Source organism: Camelus dromedarius, chromosome 1 (assembly GCF_036321535.1).
Source record: "Camelus dromedarius isolate mCamDro1 chromosome 1, mCamDro1.pat, whole genome shotgun sequence".
NCBI classification, from domain to species: domain Eukaryota; kingdom Metazoa; phylum Chordata; class Mammalia; order Artiodactyla; family Camelidae; genus Camelus; species Camelus dromedarius.
This window is the reverse complement of record NC_087436.1, coordinates 39,486,036-39,504,972: the sequence shown is the minus strand read 5'-3', so window position 1 is coordinate 39,504,972 and position 18,937 is coordinate 39,486,036. Positions and strand designations below refer to the sequence as shown.

At 32.9% G+C, this 18,937-nt stretch overlaps 1 protein-coding gene across 1 annotated transcript in view; it reads right to left on the bottom strand.

Moving 5' to 3' along the window:
* PRSS12 (serine protease 12) overlaps nucleotides 1-18,937 on the bottom strand; it is a 61,845-nt gene that overhangs the window by 12,690 nt on the left and 30,218 nt on the right. Inside the window, exons 6-10 of the mRNA XM_010985520.3 lie at nucleotides 18,745-18,886; nucleotides 15,698-15,894; nucleotides 11,266-11,407; nucleotides 2,552-2,757; nucleotides 568-646 (exon numbers count right to left, since the gene is read on the bottom strand). Coding sequence (XP_010983822.2) covers nucleotides 568-646; nucleotides 2,552-2,757; nucleotides 11,266-11,407; nucleotides 15,698-15,894; nucleotides 18,745-18,886 — 766 coding nt within the window. The remainder of the gene's footprint in view (nucleotides 1-567; nucleotides 647-2,551; nucleotides 2,758-11,265; nucleotides 11,408-15,697; nucleotides 15,895-18,744; nucleotides 18,887-18,937) is intronic.

Sequence of the window (18,937 nt, the reverse complement as noted above, 5' to 3'; positions counted from 1 at the left end):
AAGGATGCCCCTACAACTTTGAGCAGACCCCCCGGAAGATTTGCTTATAGCATCTGTATGCACCCCACCCATCTCCGACCTCCTTGGAGACAATTTCTGTCTTCTTGATATTTCATGGTTTGAAGCAGATCTTCCCTCCTCACTCAACCTCACCTAAGCAGCCTGAAGAAGTATTTAATAAGCAAAGTGCTTGTTTTCCATTAGTAAATTCAATAAATTAAAAATTACATTAAAATAAGTCAAGTCCAAGAGAACTACATTCTAAACTAAATGAATTTTGTACTTAAACATTTTTTTCAGACATCCTGTTAAATTAGTTTGTTTCTGACACACAACTTTTCAGCAACCCATCCATCTCATAAATAAGGGAACAGTGATTTGAAGAACAGGGTCTATATAAAGCAAACATAAGCCAAGGATGGTGAAATTATCAGTGTAATCTGTATTTAATTTAGGAAATAAAATAAGTAAAATACCTTATTTAATAGTAGAAAGCCCCCCAGTTCATAACCTGGTATGTATATGAATAACTGTAATACAGAAAATCTCCTCTGAAGAAGATTTTACCTTAAAGAATTTTTCCCACCAATGATCCGCTTCTGCCGACGGTGCAATAATCTCAAACCACAAACAGACGACAGGGACTCTGAAGCAGAAAGAGGTTTTTAATCAAACTTGCATACTGCTCACAGTGGGGTAAAGACAAGCAACACAATCCCCTGTTACTACTTCCTCAAGTTTAAAATGCCTTCTCTCTTCAAATCCTTACAAAAAAAATTAAAACTGGTTTTTTCATTTAACCAAGGTAATGATGACCTGCAAGTAGACAAGGAACTTTCTGAGGTTTTCCACAATCAGCTCTGAAGAGGTTTAACAGGCTGCTGAATGGTGGGGCCCCGTCCAGTACATCATCCTTGTGGGTACCCACACCTCCTCCTCTGCTGATTATACAGACTGTCCAGGAGTTCAGAAATGCAAAACAAAACAAGAGGGCTACCAGAGGCAATGACGCTCTGAATTCACAGACAGCACTCTTCCAAGCCATAAACAAATGTAACTCAGAGGAGCAGAGTATATTCCCAGGGTGGAATTCTGAGATAAATTTACATTTACTCATAGAGCATATTGATATATGGAAAGGCTTGACTAAGCCAGTGTAAGTGGCAGACTGTATTTAAGGCAGATGACCAATAACCAATGGCTTGAGTTTGAATCACTTCATAGAAGTTACTAGGTGTTAAGCCTCCACCCAAAATCAATGAGTTAATAAGCCAATTCAGTAATTCAGCTGGTCTAAGATGAAATCTTTTTATTTGACAAATGGAAACATTAGGACCATGGAAAGATATCACGTATTGCTACAACTCTAGGAAAACAAGTGTATTAATAATGTGAGAATAAACTCGGCATTTCATACTTTAAAATAGGTTAACATAGAAATACGGTAAAAAAAAAAATGTACAGTGATTGAATCTTTATGTTTCTCTACTGCTTAAGAAATTTTACATAGCCCAAAAAATTAGTTATGCTCACTTTGTGACTGTAGTTTAAATTATTGAAGGACATTTAATAAATTAAGTTACAATCAATACTTAGAAAAAACTGACTTACCAAGTCAAATTTATTATATAGCTATTTAATATACATATAAATATTTAAATATAAAACAAAGCAGAAAGCATAAAGGGTTGGAAGTATTCTTCTCTACACTCAAAAGACACTCAGATGGTGAAGAATCATATTAACAACATCCAACTTATTTATTGCATTGTCTTTAATGGTTGTTAAAAGATGACAGAAAAAGAATGCTCAGATATAGATGCATTTGATTTTAAGAAAATCTTATATATCAAAATTGTGAACTTTCAATCCACATAAGTGATTGTTCTTTTCGTAAAATATAACCATAGACTTTTCCAAATAGCTAGTTTTTTCCCTTTTCGTTTAAAGCAGTATTTATTTGTTTTATAAAAATTGAACTCATTGCTTTTAACTCCACTATTTATATAAGTATGAAACATTCATTACTATATTATATCCAAGATTACTTCTCATTTTCCTTATAAAATCTGAGAATAAAACCTACAAAAAATAATTTCTTTTGCAATGAATTTTAAAAATTATCCCTGTTGTTTATGATACTAATAAGAGCAGAAGTGCCTTTCTATGATTCATCTTTAAATTTTCATTACTTTCTTTCTTTTCATGATGTAAATAAATATCAATTCTGAATCTTCAAGGATACTAAAAAGTTTGACAGTTTTATTATATTCAAAGATGGAAGGTTTAGAAATGACTGAAAATGTCAAAAGGGGGCAATCCCAGAGATTACAAAATCCTGTAAATTCACTCTTTGCCCTGAACCCTGCTCTCCCTGTAAGTCTCACCCAGGCAAGTTTTTGTCAAGAGCCACTGCCTCTAAATAACCAGCAGGAGGAACAAGGGTCTGAATATATTCTTACGAAAGGGGATATTTGTTATCAAAATACTGTTTATAATAATAAAGTGAGGATTAATGTTCTTTGACTTGTAGAGGCCCCAGAAGGCTTACCTTTATTATTGTTACCTGATGCTTTCTTGCCAAAATAATCACAAATAACTCCTGCATCTTCACTGTGGCGGCAGTTGTGTCTTCCGATATCTTGTTTGATACAGTCAGCCAGGGACCTCTCATTTCCTGTGCACTTCACATTATCCACATGGATGGGTCCTTTTCCTTCCCCAAAATAAGCCATGGTCCTCGCTCTGGCAGGACCCCTGGAAACAGAGCATTCTTGAGGATGTGGAGAACCAAGTCAATCATACATTTGAATAAATCACAGCATATATTCTCATTCTATTATTTCTTAACTTTTATACATTGAAATTATATCTATATGTGCTTAAAAAACATTTATTTCATGACTGTCAAGAAAAGCTAAAGAGAGATAACAACTATACATTCTTTGTTTTCATACCCCACAGCCTCTTGATTACATCTTAGCTTCTGCTTAGAATGTCATATTTAATGGCATGTGAAAAAGTCACAGTAAGAGGGGGTGGAGGGATAAATTGGGAGTTCAGGATTTGCAGATACTGTATATAAAATAGATGAACCAGCAAGGTCCCACTGTACAGCACAGAGAACTATATTCAGTACCTTGTAATAGTCTATAATGAAAAAGAATATGAAAAGGAAAATATATGTGTTACAACTCAATCACTATGCTGTACATCAGAAATTAATACAACATTGTAAACTGACTACACTTCAATAAAAAATTTTAATAAAAAATGTTTAAACAGAAAAATAAGAAACAAACAAAAAATTCATGTAGTCTTGAACCCTAGTTTAAGCAGGAAAAAATTTGTCTCAAAATTTTCTACTCCCTTGCAGAGCGTAATACTCTCTTAAAAGTAATTACTTAAAGCCTGTTTTAGAAGTAAAAAAGTAAAATTTTTAACTGAGGAAGAGAAAACCAGAAATCATTAATAAATTATTTACTTTTGGTAAAAGCTTTTTTTTCTGTTTTTTAAAATAATATATTGCTTCTCTTTAGATATCTAAAAACAAAAGCTTTTAAATGAGATATTTCAAACTAATACCATATTCGAAACTCAATTCCTGATCAGTTAATGCGTAATTACGAATGGCAAGGTTTTAAGATTTGGATTATAGGAAAATTGTCCTTATAACCTCGTTAGGGAAAGATTTATTAAACAAAACACAGATGGAATACCTTAAATTAAAAGACTGATAAATTTCAAAAAAAAAATGTAATTAAGAACGCCACTTTGCTAAAAACCACCCAAAGGAAAGTGAAAAGACAAATATAAAAGTTGATGAGTATATTTGCAATACATATTTACATATATATTTGCTGGTGAATACATTCTCTAATAGAGGGGAATAGCATATAATATACAAATAATTATCAAATTTCATTTAAAAAATAAAAAAACCAACAACCCGATAGAAAAACAGGCAAAAGACAAGTTTTAAATCAAAGAAACTGTCTTATTAAAACTGACAATTTGGACCAGACTTCTAACATCAAAATAGATTCTACTTAATGAAGATAAGGTTAGTATACTTTCCTTACAGTTATGCAAGGAACTCAGGCAAAGTAGTTTATTGATATGGATTATCTGAGGAATTTGCTTGAATAATCCCCTTTCAGCAATGAGACTTGGCCTCACATGCTTGTAGTTGGCAGCACATTCATTTCAAAAATATACCCCGTTATGGGAGAGTGGTAGAGTGCATGCTTAGCATACACAAGGGCCTGGGTTCAATCCTCAGTACCTCCTCTAAAAGTAAATAAGTAAGTAAACCTAATTACCTCCGCCTCCAAAAGAAAAACAAAACAAAAAATAAATAAATTCAAAAGTACACCCTGTCATTTCTTCTGTATTGGTAACTGCTACTATGACATAATTACAAGTAAAAATAAGATTTAACCCATCAGAAATGCTCGGTCATGCAAGATCTCTGTCCCCAACAGGTGACTCTAAAGGTACTCTTAAAGTAAATCCTTTTTTATACAAAACTCTTTTAATAGCTTTATAGGTAATAAAAGCTCATTTTATCAAATTTGCAAAATAAAAGTATAAAAAAATCCCAACCCACTGCTAATATTTAGGTACACATTTATGGGGAAAATACTAACTATAATTTTTAATGGTTAAAAAAATTCTTTGTACAAATTAGTGGATTTCAAACTAAGTAGGTCTTAGATCTAGTATTTAACAAGCCCCAGGTGATTCTTATGCAGGTGGTTCTGCATCAAACTTTAATGTAGAAAAAATAGAATTTATTTCCCTACTGTTGCACACTGACTTTTAAAATTTTAGATTTCTTATAATTATATACATCCTTATATAAAATCTTGGTGGACAGCTGAGATTTCTTCCCAGAAGTGGAATTTTTATTCAACAGGTATAAACATTTTTTAGTGTTCTGGATATATACTGTTAAATACAGGGCACATCTTTGGAAAGCAAATTATACATCTGAAATGTTATAATTAAAATGTAACAATTTTTAAAAAGGTGTTTTCTGTTTTACTTTGTCTATCAGAGTTCTCATCTGTCTGGTATATATTTCTGTTTAGTGTTAATAAAGGATCTAGCTTTATTTTGGTCCCCAAAGTAGTTGTCCCAGTAACTCTTCCTACTGATTTAAAGGGCTTTTTAATCTACTTATTTACCATGCATATAAGTACCCAAGCCATTTCTTGGTCTTTATAGTTTAGTAATTAGCTACACGTTAGAATTACCTTGGGAGCTTTTAAAATAAAGCAAAACCTGACCCCCACCTGATGTCAATTAAAGTAGCATTACGACTTCAAGTAAAGTGGGAGTGGGGCTAGACATGGGTAATATTTTTTAAATCCCAAAATGATTTCAATGAACAACCGAGACTGTTAACCACCGCTGTAGTTGGCATCATTGATGTCTTTGCCTACTTCTGCGCCAGCATCACATGAATTTGATTTCAGGTGAATTTGGAGGTCAAGTCACCCTCCCCAGCCAACACACACACCAAGAAAAACAAAAGATCTCTATGAGGATAGCATTCATTCAATGTATAGATTAATTTCTATTTTGTCTTCCCATTCAGGGTTGTGGTGTATCATTTACGAAGTCTTCTAGCTTTAGGAAAGATTTAGTTTTTTTTTTCACATAGACCTCAATTCTTGTGAAGTTTATTCCTAATTTTTTTTTAATTTTGAATCTTCTATAAATGAGATTTTTTTTCTTTTTATTTTCTGCATTACATATAGGAACACTATTGCTTTTTTAAAAACATTTATATTTTATATTGTTACATTAATAAACATTAGCTCTAGTGTCTTTCCAGTTGATTCTCTGGGGTTTCCTAGGTGAATAATCATATTCTTCATATAACAATTTTGGCTTTCTCTTTAATACCAATACCTCAATTCTTAATGATTCATGAAATTGGAGCTCCAGACAATATTGAGTCATTGCAGTAATAGCAGGTACACTTATTTTATTCCTATTTGATGTTTGTCTGTGATATAAAGTCAAAGTAGTTTTATTTTATTCTCAGCTTCCTAAGGGATGTGATGATGGAGTGCTGATTTTTATTGTATCTTTTCAAAATTATTAAGATGCTCGTATTTGTTTTCATTTATAAACAACACACTGAAATACGTCTACTGAATGCCTCAGCTCAAAACATTCTTCTATACTTGCAATAGACTCTGTTTGTGGTATTGTTATCTAAATACACTGCTGAATTAAATTTGCTAATATTTTGTTTAAATTTTAGTGGTAGTGGGGTAATTAGGTTTATTATTTATATATTTAATGGAGGTACTGGGCACTGAACCCAGGACCTCATGCATACTAGGCAAGCACTCTGTCACTGAGCTGTACCATACCCACCTAGAATTTTTAATGTAGATTCATGAGATTGGGATAGTTTTCTTTTGCATATGTGTACCTATCTTGTCTAGTCTTGAAACAAAGTTATATTAGCCTCATAAAATGAATGGAAAGATTTTCATCTTTTTTTCTTTTTTTGCTCTACAATAATTTATATAACTCGAAACCATCTGTCTTAAAGATTGGTCAAAACTCTCCAGCAAAAAGTCAGAGTCATTTCTTCCTTGGTCATTAATCTATTTGGGCTTCCTATCTTTTGTATCAATTTTTATAAGTATATTTTTGTTGAAAATATAGTTTCCGAGATAATTGTTCATTTCATCTAGATTTCCAAATCCATTAACTAAAAGTAGTTCGCAGTATTCTACAATTTTTTTAACCTACTGTGTATTTGTGCTTATATGCCTTTTCTCTAATGTCTACCTGTATTCTCTCCTTTTTTTAATTGGAATTGCCAGAGAGTGCTATTTTATTAATCTTTTTTACAATGCAAATAATTGCTGATATGTACATGTAAATGTAAAGCAACCTGAAATTCAAATAGGCATAATTTGAAGAAAATTAAAAATTAATAGCATCTTGAAACTAATCCTAGATGATTCCCATCAGCTTGGGGAGTGAGAATGAGCAGAGGTAGAAAGTAACTAACAGCATGCTAAATGTCTTGATATTTTTCAGAAAGGGGAAGTTTTTGAAATTGTTAAGAAAATATGCCAGCGTGTTTGCTAAAAATTTAAAGAGAATTCCTAGTAAAACAATAAGAATGCTGAAATTCCAAACCACTAGACAAAGGAAGGAAAGAAAATAGAAAATTAGATTGCTTGCAAATCAAAAAACGGAAGGTTACACAAAGAACAGACAATACAGCATGATAAATAGCATAAAAGTAGATGACGGGTGGAAGTAAACTGGTAGAAAATAAAATTAGACTCATTAAATAAAACAAAAGGATGATTTCTTAGCAATTTACCAATCAATGTGTAGACTATGTATCACTTTAGATACATGACATAGAGAACATTAACAAAAGTGCATAATTAAAGACATTCTCAATGATATAGTGAAATCTAATAAATTTTTCTTTGACTTTTTAAAAAATAATTAAGGACTCTGTCATCTGTAAAGAAAAGGGAAAGGACTTCTCGGTGGGCTACACGCGTGCAGTAATTCACAGCTGAGAATTTCCACAAGACAATACGCTCTAATACATTAGTCTTTAAACTGGGTATCAAGGGCTCCTAGGAGTAGATGATGACTTTCCAAGGGATGTAAGGGCTTTACAGGAACCGATATGCAGATCAAGAAAATCTATGTGTATTCTCTCCTAAAACTGGTCTTGCTAAAGTCAAGATCAACCTCTCTGTCAAAATTTCCCTTTTCCCATTTCACAAAAGAAAGGCACCTCTTTCACTCATCCCATATCTGATCACAGGGTACTGCTCCCAGATTTAAAAGCCTCTAAAGTGGCCAAAAGAACAATTCAAAATAAATGATAGCAATGAAGCCTCCTTTAACCCAACCTATCTAAGTCTAAGAAATGGGAGCTTTGGTCAACTTTTCTTCCCTATGTTTAATAATTATTTATCAAATTTTATTTTTTGTTGTTGTTTTTAATTAGTTGTGTACGAGAAACCATCAAATCCTAACAGGAACTTGTTAGAAGAATTAATTTCTCTCTCTTGCTCTCCTCATGTGTGTACTCAGACACACACACATTTTTAAAAGCATAATAACATTAGGATTATGTGGGGAAAGATAATTTAAAACACAATTTCAAGGAGAAAAAGGAACTATGTAAAATTTGTGAACATCAAAGAAGAACCTGTTCATGTATTTTTTAAATGAATGATAGAGTATCAAAGCACTATGATATTTCTATTTTATTGGATATAATTAAAAGATTATATAACTGTTCTATTTTTAAATGTCATATACAAACATGCCAGAATTAATGTCTTTGCAGCTATTTAAATGTAAGATAGAAGTTAAATATACTTAATTTTAGGTCTTTACTACAACAATAAGGTACATTATTTTTAAAATTCTTCTAAAAGATACTACTCTAAAAAATACACAGTTCAAGAACAATGTTATATTGAAACATATGCTAATAGATTCACACAAAGTTCAAATAGAATGGAATTTCCATCCTGGCTACTTAGTCTGTCTTAACAAGGTTTACTGATATCAACACATTCTCTCTCAACCCTCTAAAAACAATGTGCTCATATGCTAGACTTTGTCAGACATTATGTAATAGATCATTAAAGAGTGCCTGTTACTTTCTGTTCACTCTAAATATATCTATATTAGTTACCATTCACGTTCCTGGTATTCATTACTTCATTTCTGTTTCTCCCATTATGGGAAAGCTTTCTAATGCTATTTTGATTCTCAGTGTTTCCAAGGACTAATCCTCAAGTGTGATATGGCTGGCTGAGAGACAGGCCTCTGGAATTCTTATTAATAAAGCACAAGCCTTTTGACAGCTTCAAAGTTTTCTGGATTGATTTCTACGAACAAATGCTTTATTAAAGATTTTTAATAATTCAAAGCTGGCATGGAGAGAAAGAGTCTCATTCTAATCACATACCTATTTACAATTATATTTAACTCTTATATGTAAAATATTTATATACATATATGAAACATATTGAACATAATTGTTCTTATATAAAATTCCATTTCCCCTCAGTGGGAAATTATAAAGACGTTCAAGCATATTTAGACTGGTCAAATATATAAATGATTCTCGTAAATACTATTTGATGGCAAACTGTAGATCGTAAAAGATGACTATTCAATTTGTTATAGTAACATTAAATTACTGATTTATTAAGAGGCTTTATTTTAAAAAGCAAGTACAAAGTAAGATCTTCTTTGCTTTTCTTGATAATAGTTACAGAAATATTATTGAAAATTGCTACAAACTTTGTCCACTTAATCTAGGTTGTTTCTCACCTAAATTCACTATTTGAGTTGATTATAAAATGGACTAAATGATAAGTAAAAAAGCAACGAAAAATGTATAAAGAAAACAAAGTGAAAATGCATTGATTAATATTCTTACAGACTTTTTCTCTCCTTAAGCATGACTTAGACACACAAGTCAAGGATCAAATGTGATCTTTCCTTTCCTATTTTCCTTCGTTTCCAAAGGTAATACCAGGTGTCCTAAATCACCACTATCAAAAAAATAAAAATAAAAGTAAGCCAAAATACCAGTCTCAAGCAGCAATATACTTTAATGAATGATTTTAGGTAAGGAAATTCACTGGGAATATAATGTAAGAATAATAATTTTTTTTTCAAATGGAGGAAACAAGGTTAGAAATACAGTGAGCAAAAAAGGAAACTTAAATTGTTGACTAAATTCACCTAGGCATCTAATGCAGACTTCTCCTACCTTCGTCTACTACCCCAACCCCACATACCACCAATTTTGGGGGCTATTTATTTATTTTTTAGAAATTTTATGTTTATTTGGGGGGGTGTAATTAGGTTTGTTTGTTTGTTTATATATTTAGTGGCAGTAGTGGGGATGGAACCCAGGACATTGTGCACCTTAAGCACATAATCTACCAGTGAGCTATTCCCTCCCCTCTACACACCACCAATTCTGAATACTGAAAATCTATATAACAAATAATGGACACATTGACCAGAAGACAATTAGAACTGCAACCAGGTCCAAAACTGAGCAGTACATTGAAGTAGTATCTCAGCAACCAAAAACAATCCTGACTTAAAACTTTAGAAAAAAACATTTGAACTTTCATTAAAATAGAAATACTTTCAAAAATAAAGATGTATTCTTTTTTAAAAAAAGATGTCTTCAGCAAAAGAATAACCAGTTAAATGTATCAATACTTAAGATACACATAGATGCATAATTAAGGATACATTTTAAAATCCAAATTGCTATTAGTAATACACTATGAGCTAGGCAATTTATGTATATTAGTTCAAATTTCATAATCCTCTAAACTGTACCATGTTCCATATATTTCCTACTCCAAAATCAGAGTTTTCATAGTCATTTGCAGACATGGGTAAAGTCTCAAAACACTAGAGTTGCCCAGTTGAGTTCTCAAAAGGAGATCAACTGCCTTTTGACTTCAGCTCTCAAACTGCAAATAAGGGTCCTTTTCCCAGCTTATTTAGTGCTATGTTTTTCTGCACTGTAACTCATGCCTGAATGAAGCCTTTCTAACACATTTATTTTCCCCGTAAAGCAGTCACAGCCTTCCTTCATTCAGGAATGATAGAAAGCACTTCAGCAAAACGCCAGAGGGTTATTTTAAACAGTGAACTCATCAACAAAAAGGCACAAAATTAAAAAAAAAAAAAAGGCACCAGTAGACTGCAAAAAGGACAATTGCTTGTAATCACAAGAGCTAAAACAAAAAGGCAGAACATCCCTTGGTTCAACTCAGCTCTAGAAGCAATGGCTCAGTATTTCCTAATTCAGTGTTCACAGTGACTTTATAGGATATAATTACTGCAAATGACAAGAACCAACAGTAATTTCAGTAATTGCAGAATCCCTTAAAGGGCTACTGTGTTGAAACATAAATCACAGAATAAAGGTTAACACCTCTGGCTGACAGGAGTATTATGAATAGTCAAGTGTTATCAGACTGTTTATTATTAGACAAAAGCTACATTTCTTGACTAACATAATGTATATACTTCTTATGAAAAAATAGAAAAATTTAGATATTTACTACTTAATATTTCTTTATAATTCTGAATCAAATCAGCATGCTGCCAGCATTTTCCATTGAATCATATTAATTTTTGGCAAGGACAAGAGTGAAAACTCAGAAACGTTCATCAAGTAACGATTGCAAATAATTAGGTTTCCCTTACTTGTAGCCAAGCTGTCGACAGATCACAGCTGCATCCTTATCAGTCCAGCCATCATCACAAATTGTTCCCCACTGGCCATTGATAAAAACCTCCACTCGTCCTTCTTTCTTATTTTCTCCATCCATCAGTCTGATAGGAAAACCTAAGTCATGATTCAAAGGCATTAGAAAAGCCAAAGCAAGCAAACTGATGCTAAAGCTTAAGGGACTTTATAAAACACTTACTTGTTTTTTAAAATGAGTTAAAAATCAGCTGAGCAGTTAGAGAGAGAGAGAATATCCATTAAAAAAAAACTGTATCTACTTTTGCAATATTTTTTGGAGCCTTGAGGTCAGAGTGCTGACCTTGCTCAACTTTGTATTCCCAGCACTTGGAACAGCACCTGGCATAATAGAGAACAGTAATAGCTGTTTGCTGAATAAACGAATAAATAGCACTGTAAAACTGTGTATTGTATTACTACCCCTAACTTCTAGACAATAAAAGACATTAACTTGGAGTTGTTTTTGTTCTATATCTACTCATTTATCCATGAACACAGCTAGAAATTTATACTTCAAAACTAGGATTTTTAGGAAGAATTTTTAGGATTTTTAGATACACACCTGCACGTACAAGTAACTTGAATGATGAAAGACAAAAAAAAAAAAAAAAAAAAAAAGAAAAGAAAAGAAAAGAAAAGCAAGCACCAACAAGGACAATTTCCATCTCAGGCGTCCTATTTATGATTGATTCCAAAGGAAGGGCTTAAGTCCAAAAAATTACTAAGATGTGAAAGTTAAGACTGATCTCTAGCAAATTGGGGTTTATCTAAATTATGCAAATGAAGTGATTTGTCACTGAGTTTTTCACACATCTCTGTCGACACCAATAAATACGGTTTTGTTTAATTAAAAACTCTCACTATGACTTGCATACTATCATGGGTTGAATTGTGAGGTAATATAGTGAGTGGGCCCTAATCCAATTTGTACACGGAGCTATACAGAAGGAAGATGATGTGAAGAGACATAGGAAGAAAACGGCCATCTGCAAGCCAAGGAGAGAGGCCTGGAGCAGATCTTTCCCTCTCATCCTTCAGAAGGAACCCACCCTGTGGACAACTTGATTTTGGACATCTAGCTTCCAGAAGTGTGAGACAACAAATACTCATTGTTTAAGCAGCCCAGTCTGTGGATACTTTGTCACAGAAACTGAAGCCAACTAATATACACACTTTAGATTACCCAGTTACTAGAAGAGTCTCCAGCTTTGAGGTCCCTAAGGTTTACTGATAAGGATTTAGGGAATACAATCAAACATGGTGAAATTATCAGAACTAAGCAGGTGAAGGAAGCAGCTAATGAACAAAGTATGATTCAGTTTTTTTTTAAACCAACACATGCAATCACTAAATTCTTTTCTTTTCACTGAAGGAAAATACTGTTGGCAAGACGGACACGTCCTACTTTGACGCCTTTGATTCTTCTTTGTTGCCCGCAGAATTGCTGGCTAATTCCTGCCCCTGATTACACTCACTTCATGGAACAGGCATCATAGTAGAATCAATGGGGAAAAGTTAAAATCAGCAAATGTTTGCAGAGTGCTGACTCTATGCACTGCTTACTTTAGCTAAAATTCTTGATGTTTTAGGGATGTCACAAAACACAGTATATTTGAAACTTCACATTTCTTACTATTGTATCTGAAATTTGAGGGATCTTTGTAAGTGGAGCAAGGTGAAAAAGTGATCCTCAAAAAAAATTTAAACAGAGGAAATTCCTAAAGTTCTCAATTTTTACATTTTTTGGATCTTTGGTGCAAAATTAAGAATTCATATGCACATTCTATCCTAGTTGTTTTATGGGCAGTTTTTCATATGTCATATAAAAATAAGAATGATAAAGTATTTTTAAAGCCTAAGATGCATACTGTGTGAAAACAATACATACAATATTTCTGAATCTAATTTTAGCCATTTATTTTATCAATTCATTGGATTTTCGATGCTTGAAGGGAAACTGAATGACAGAAGCCATCCTATCAATACCACCTCGCTGTTTAAGTTCTTTCTGTTATGGCAATAATAATATACGTGTTTTATTTCTAAAATCTTAAATAAATACAAACTTCATGGGAAAACTAAACAGTCCTATGGTTATACAGTATCTTTAATTATATATTTCAAACTTTGATTACAATAATTTTCTTTAATTTTTCTGTAATATTGATTTAATACATAATTATTAATAAAATAATATTTTTCTTAGAAGAAAGATAAAATCTAGCATAAATGTGAATAAAAAGTCAAATTTTATGCTGTAAAATTGAGTAAGAGACAATATCACTGGGAAAGAAATCTCTGCTAAGATGTAATACTCTGAACTTAAGAGTTAATGCAATATTAAAATGAGAAATTCACATATTTACCATCCCACAAATTTCCCCCAATTCACATAGGCATTAACTGCATTCTCACTAAAACTACTTTTACTGACCTACAGTATTGTTTTTGAGCATTCTATCTACCACACACCCAAAAACAGGAAGTATCTATTGAACTATTACTCATTTTGAGAAAAATTTACTCACATTTAAAGTCTACAAGTTACCCTTCAAATAGCTGAAGACTGTAATAGTCCAACAGCTCATTATCACAGTGCCAAAGAAATTTAAAAAAATCTCAGTTGTTTTTAAAATGCTATTGTTTATATCACAATTCCACGATCTTCTTCTCTAAGCTTCTCTTTTAATTATACAGTCCTTTTTGATAAGTGAGAAAGTAATGATCTCTTTGGATGAATAACTGGTAATCTGATTCTATTCCAGAAGGATAATTTGGCTCAGATATCATGTTCTTTGGACAAATGTGTAGTTAATAGATATACCCCAAAATCAGGATCAAATAGATTCATAATAATGATCCCATATTTTATTAATAATGATCACCCTCAGCTTTTTAAATTTTTTAAAAATATATCTATAATCCTAAAAATAAAAAGATTTTTAGGGGAACTGAAAGGATTAGTTGTCCTAACTATATGCATATATTTAACGATACAGGTCTTCAGAGAACTCAGATTATGGTATTTTGTGTAGTATTTGTAATACTTTATCACCTAGAGTATTTATCAAGTGTGCCTGCATAGATCATTCCATGATCCGAACACCTGATGTCTGGCATTAAAAGGATCTGTTTCTAGCAAATAAACCCTAACTCCCCAAACCACATGCAACCATTCATCACATAATCCTGGGAGGATTATAAACCCTCCATAAGAAGAAAGGAGCAAGGGAGGAGAACACATGAAAAAAGACAAAGTTGACCTATAAGGGATGGGGTGAAATGCTGCATTTCCACTGGGCACAAGGCTAGATCAGGGCAGTGAGTCATTGTGGTCTCACAGTTTAGAGTACACGAGGAATCAACTATATACTCTGACTGATTTCAGTATACAAAAGAGTTAATACTGTGGGATTCTACACATTCCATTATTTTATAACATAAAGAGTCCAGCTTCACAGTCTCAAAACAGGAGTAAACAAAAGGGGTTGATTTCAAGCCTGAGTGAAAAGACCCACCTGTGGTTATTCTTACATCTGTGCACCAAAAAAATACTTGCATAGGTAGAAAACAGAGCTATGGTAGTGCCCTGGCAAGTCTTTTGAAAATCTCCCTCTATATTTTTCATTCATATTTATTCTGCCCTCCTCATCAGATGTTAAGTCTGTCAAGGATATGTAGCTGCTCTCTGCTCACAAAAAGATCTTTATCTATAAATATTCAAGACTGTTAGATGAGCTAACCTTTTATCCAACTGTAAGTCTCTAGAAATTTGGAACTAGGAAGTAATAAAGGACGCTGATGGTATTTCAGTTACAGGTTACCTTAAAAAGATAGTGGGCTACTTACTCCAATAAATCCAGCTAAGGAGCCCACTGGGAAACCTGAAAGATCTAGGTTAGGACAGGAGCACTGGATGGCTGGCAACCAATGTCAGACAAAGACTCAGGACTGAAGAAGAAATGAATCATGGGCAGTAGGACAGAGAGCTATCATTTCTTCCAAATTTTTTTTTAATCTTTTCTCAAATAGTTCATTAGAATTCAAGGTAAATGAGAATCAGAAGAGGTGACTAATCAGTGGGGGAACAGACACTGCAGCTTCTTTATTCCATCTTTCAGGTACATGTGATTATAAACATTTTTAGTGAGAAACTTGGGCTTATAGAAAATTAGGAGTAGATATTTTTAACATTGGTGGAAAGACTCAAAAGATTATTTTTCTCTGCATGGAAATTACTGAAAATTAGATTATTATGGGAAATAAACTAAGAAAAAATAAACTAAGAAACTAAGAAAAAGCCAAAGATGAGAAATGCTCCACTTTCCAGACCAGTGGATAGAGGCTCAGTAGCTACTGAAATGCTTTAAAGTTGTAGCAGGTCCTCACCCAGAGAGAGTCTGTGTCCATCACCATCGGGAGAGCAGGCAATACCAACGTCCTCCCCGTGGCTGCAGTCATGCCTTCCCCACGGTCTCCGGGAACACTGAAGGAAACTGCTTTCCTTTCCTGAGCAGCTGACGTCATCCAACCATATGGGCCCTGTGCTTTCTTCATAGTAGTTTGCAGAGGCTTGTTTGCCATATCTGTGGCAATAAAATAAACACTGTGCATACAACTGCTGTCTCTTGTTTCAAGGAACAAGGAACAACTTAAGTAAGCATCATGACTTTAGAGGGTATCTGTCCTATCTCCTATCTTGAGAACTCAGTTCTCAGAGCAGTTTTTGGTCCATCACTTATTTTGATCATCTTAACAATTTTTGATTGAGTGAATGGGTAACTAGTGGATGGATAATCCTTTTTCCCTCATCTATTTTTGTGTTCTGTCTACAATTTAACCCACCAGAAAGAATGCAGACAAAGAGATCAACCTCAAATTCCTGACTATGATAATAACACAGTGGGCCAAAAAGTGAGAACACTTGTCTTATATCATTCTCTGAAGAGCCCTCTGAGCTCATTTGATTTCACTAGCTTCTCTAGGCTTCTTTGGTATCCTCTCTTCCAAAAAAAGTGTGTGTTAGTTCAGTGATTTCTCAAGCACTGTATCCAATCCATGATGAATCCATGACTTTAGCTCATCAAAATCAGATTAATGACAATGTTCTTAGCTTTTCATAAGATTACATAAATCTGATTTTTTAAATGTTTATAAATTATATTTGTGTTCCAATTGACTTTATTTGTAACACTGCATTATTTAAAAAAAAAACCTAAATGTATTATAATAAATATATATGCAGTAGAAATAGGAAAGATCTGCAAAATTAAATATTGATAACTAAGTCAGTCTGTACCTTCATTCATCTTCCCCCCAATGTTATTTTCTTTTGTTCTGTAAAATCCAAACCTCCAGAAATCCCTGAGCCAAAAGATAATTAAAGTGTCTTTCAGTTCTACGAGTCTATGTAATTAAACTCTTACTCATATTACATCAATCACTTCCATCACTGGATTTTTAAAATTATTTCTGTATGAAGAATAGGAAGAGATCTTCCCATTTGAAAGATGAGTTTTCCTAATCATTTCCCCATGAATTATCCTAATTGTTTCCCCATGAACTTATTTATTACATTTATTAAGCAAGATGAACATTTTAATAAATTAAAACAATGCAACTTTTAATTAGTCATCCTAAGACTTCTATTTTGCTGATTAATCGAGTCTTAGCTAGAAAATTAATTATCCTAAATCTCATATTGCTATCACTTTCAACTTACACCGTGTTTCCACAAAATGCATCAATCTGATTACCATCTGTCCATATCAACTATACAACAGAAAACAAGAGGTCATTTTACTTCAAGATTTCATTTGTACAAAGAAACCCAAAGTTCACCCTCTTTCTCATTCCAAAAGAGTATACTCTTTTTTCAGAAATTCCTCTGTAAATTAAAATTTAAATGTAGCACAAGCTAATTCTACACAATTGTTTAGAACTATTATCAAATATTATTGAGAACATTTTTAGAACCATTAAGTTCTGATATTTTGTATATGCAAGAAAAACTGAATGTATTTGTGAACCAAAATAAGTAAAATATGGAGAAAAATCAGTGTTACTCAACGGTTTTCATTAATAAGGAAAAATGTGCAAATAGTAAATAATAGTATTTTTGAATCTTTCTAAATTTGTGAAAACAGAATATAGTTCTCAAACTAACAGAGATTCACTCACAGATGAAACAGTATTTATTAAGTAATTCTTATTCATTATAAACATCTATATTTATTTGCCTGGTATGTCATACCCCTTGGCTCGATAATTATAACTGCACTGCCCATGCAAATTCAAAATATTGTGCAATAACATGCATCTATATCTTCATAATATCATTATTTTTAACAGAAAATATTAACTAAGTAAATTATGATATAAACATTCAATAGTTATTATGTTATTAAAACTTATGACTGTAGTAATCTAAAAGTAAAAAGCATGGATGGAAAAATTATATATCCACACTAGAGCTGTTATAAAGTTATACAAAGTTATAGCAATGGTGGTGTAAGAATGGAAAAATTATGGGTAGTTTTTTTTCTTTATTTTCCAAACTTTCTCTAACATTTTATATTACTTTTACATATTTTAAGACATATGTTTAAACATAGTCATACCTAGCGCAAATGAAAGTATATTTCTAAGGTTTAGTAAATATTTGCAACTGGCTCTATCTCAGGCTGAAATGACATAATTTTGCTCATTTTTTCAAGCTTGAGACAATTACTTCAAGCATGACATAGAAATATGGAAAACAAGAAAGAATGGGCATTCATGGACTTCATTCAGATATTAGCTCAAAGGCATCATTTGCAGTTACTTCAACCAACTTAAGTCTTTACTCCGGAATGCACTGTGTGTGACATGAAATATAGCGCCCAAAGTGTGATACTCAGTTTTTAAGAGAGTGAGGTCAAGGGTGAGTTCTAAAGGTCACCTCATGACAAGAAAGCTGTTTTTCTCAAATAAAAGTGATAATTATCAGCCCATTCTGAGAAAGGAAATAATGTAATACCAAAGCATCTGACACTGGACTTCTCTGTGATTTCTGACACAGTGATGTCAGTACTAACAACATCCAGTAGGAGTGATGCATCAGAATAAAACTGAGCATTCAAAGCATACAGTCTTACTTGAAGAGACACAATGAACCTAAAAGTCATCCATGGCTCCAACCAAGAAGAGGGGTGGTGGTAGGAAAGGCAAATGAGATAAATAGCAAGATATGGTTATTCATCATCAAAGAAAATGTTGCTTTTTTTAAATTGTTGAACTTCCATATATAGACAGGTAGATATGAAGCTAAGTAGGTAGATAATGATAGAGAACATGTATGTATTTTTAGTATGACAGAAATTATAAGTAAGGATTACAAAATGAGACGTTTAAAAATGTAACTTGGCATTTAGCTGCCTCATAACAATGGACCTTACTTAAATCCCAGCTGTCGGCAGACCACATATGTATTCAGCTCAGTCCAGCCATCATCACAGACAGTCCCCCACTGTCCCCTGTAATACACCTCCAGGCGACCCTCATGGCTGCCTTTACCACCTGTAAGTCTGATGACCCCATCTGTGACAAGAAGGAGACACAGAGACTAAGCAAATAATTATCCAAAGAAGG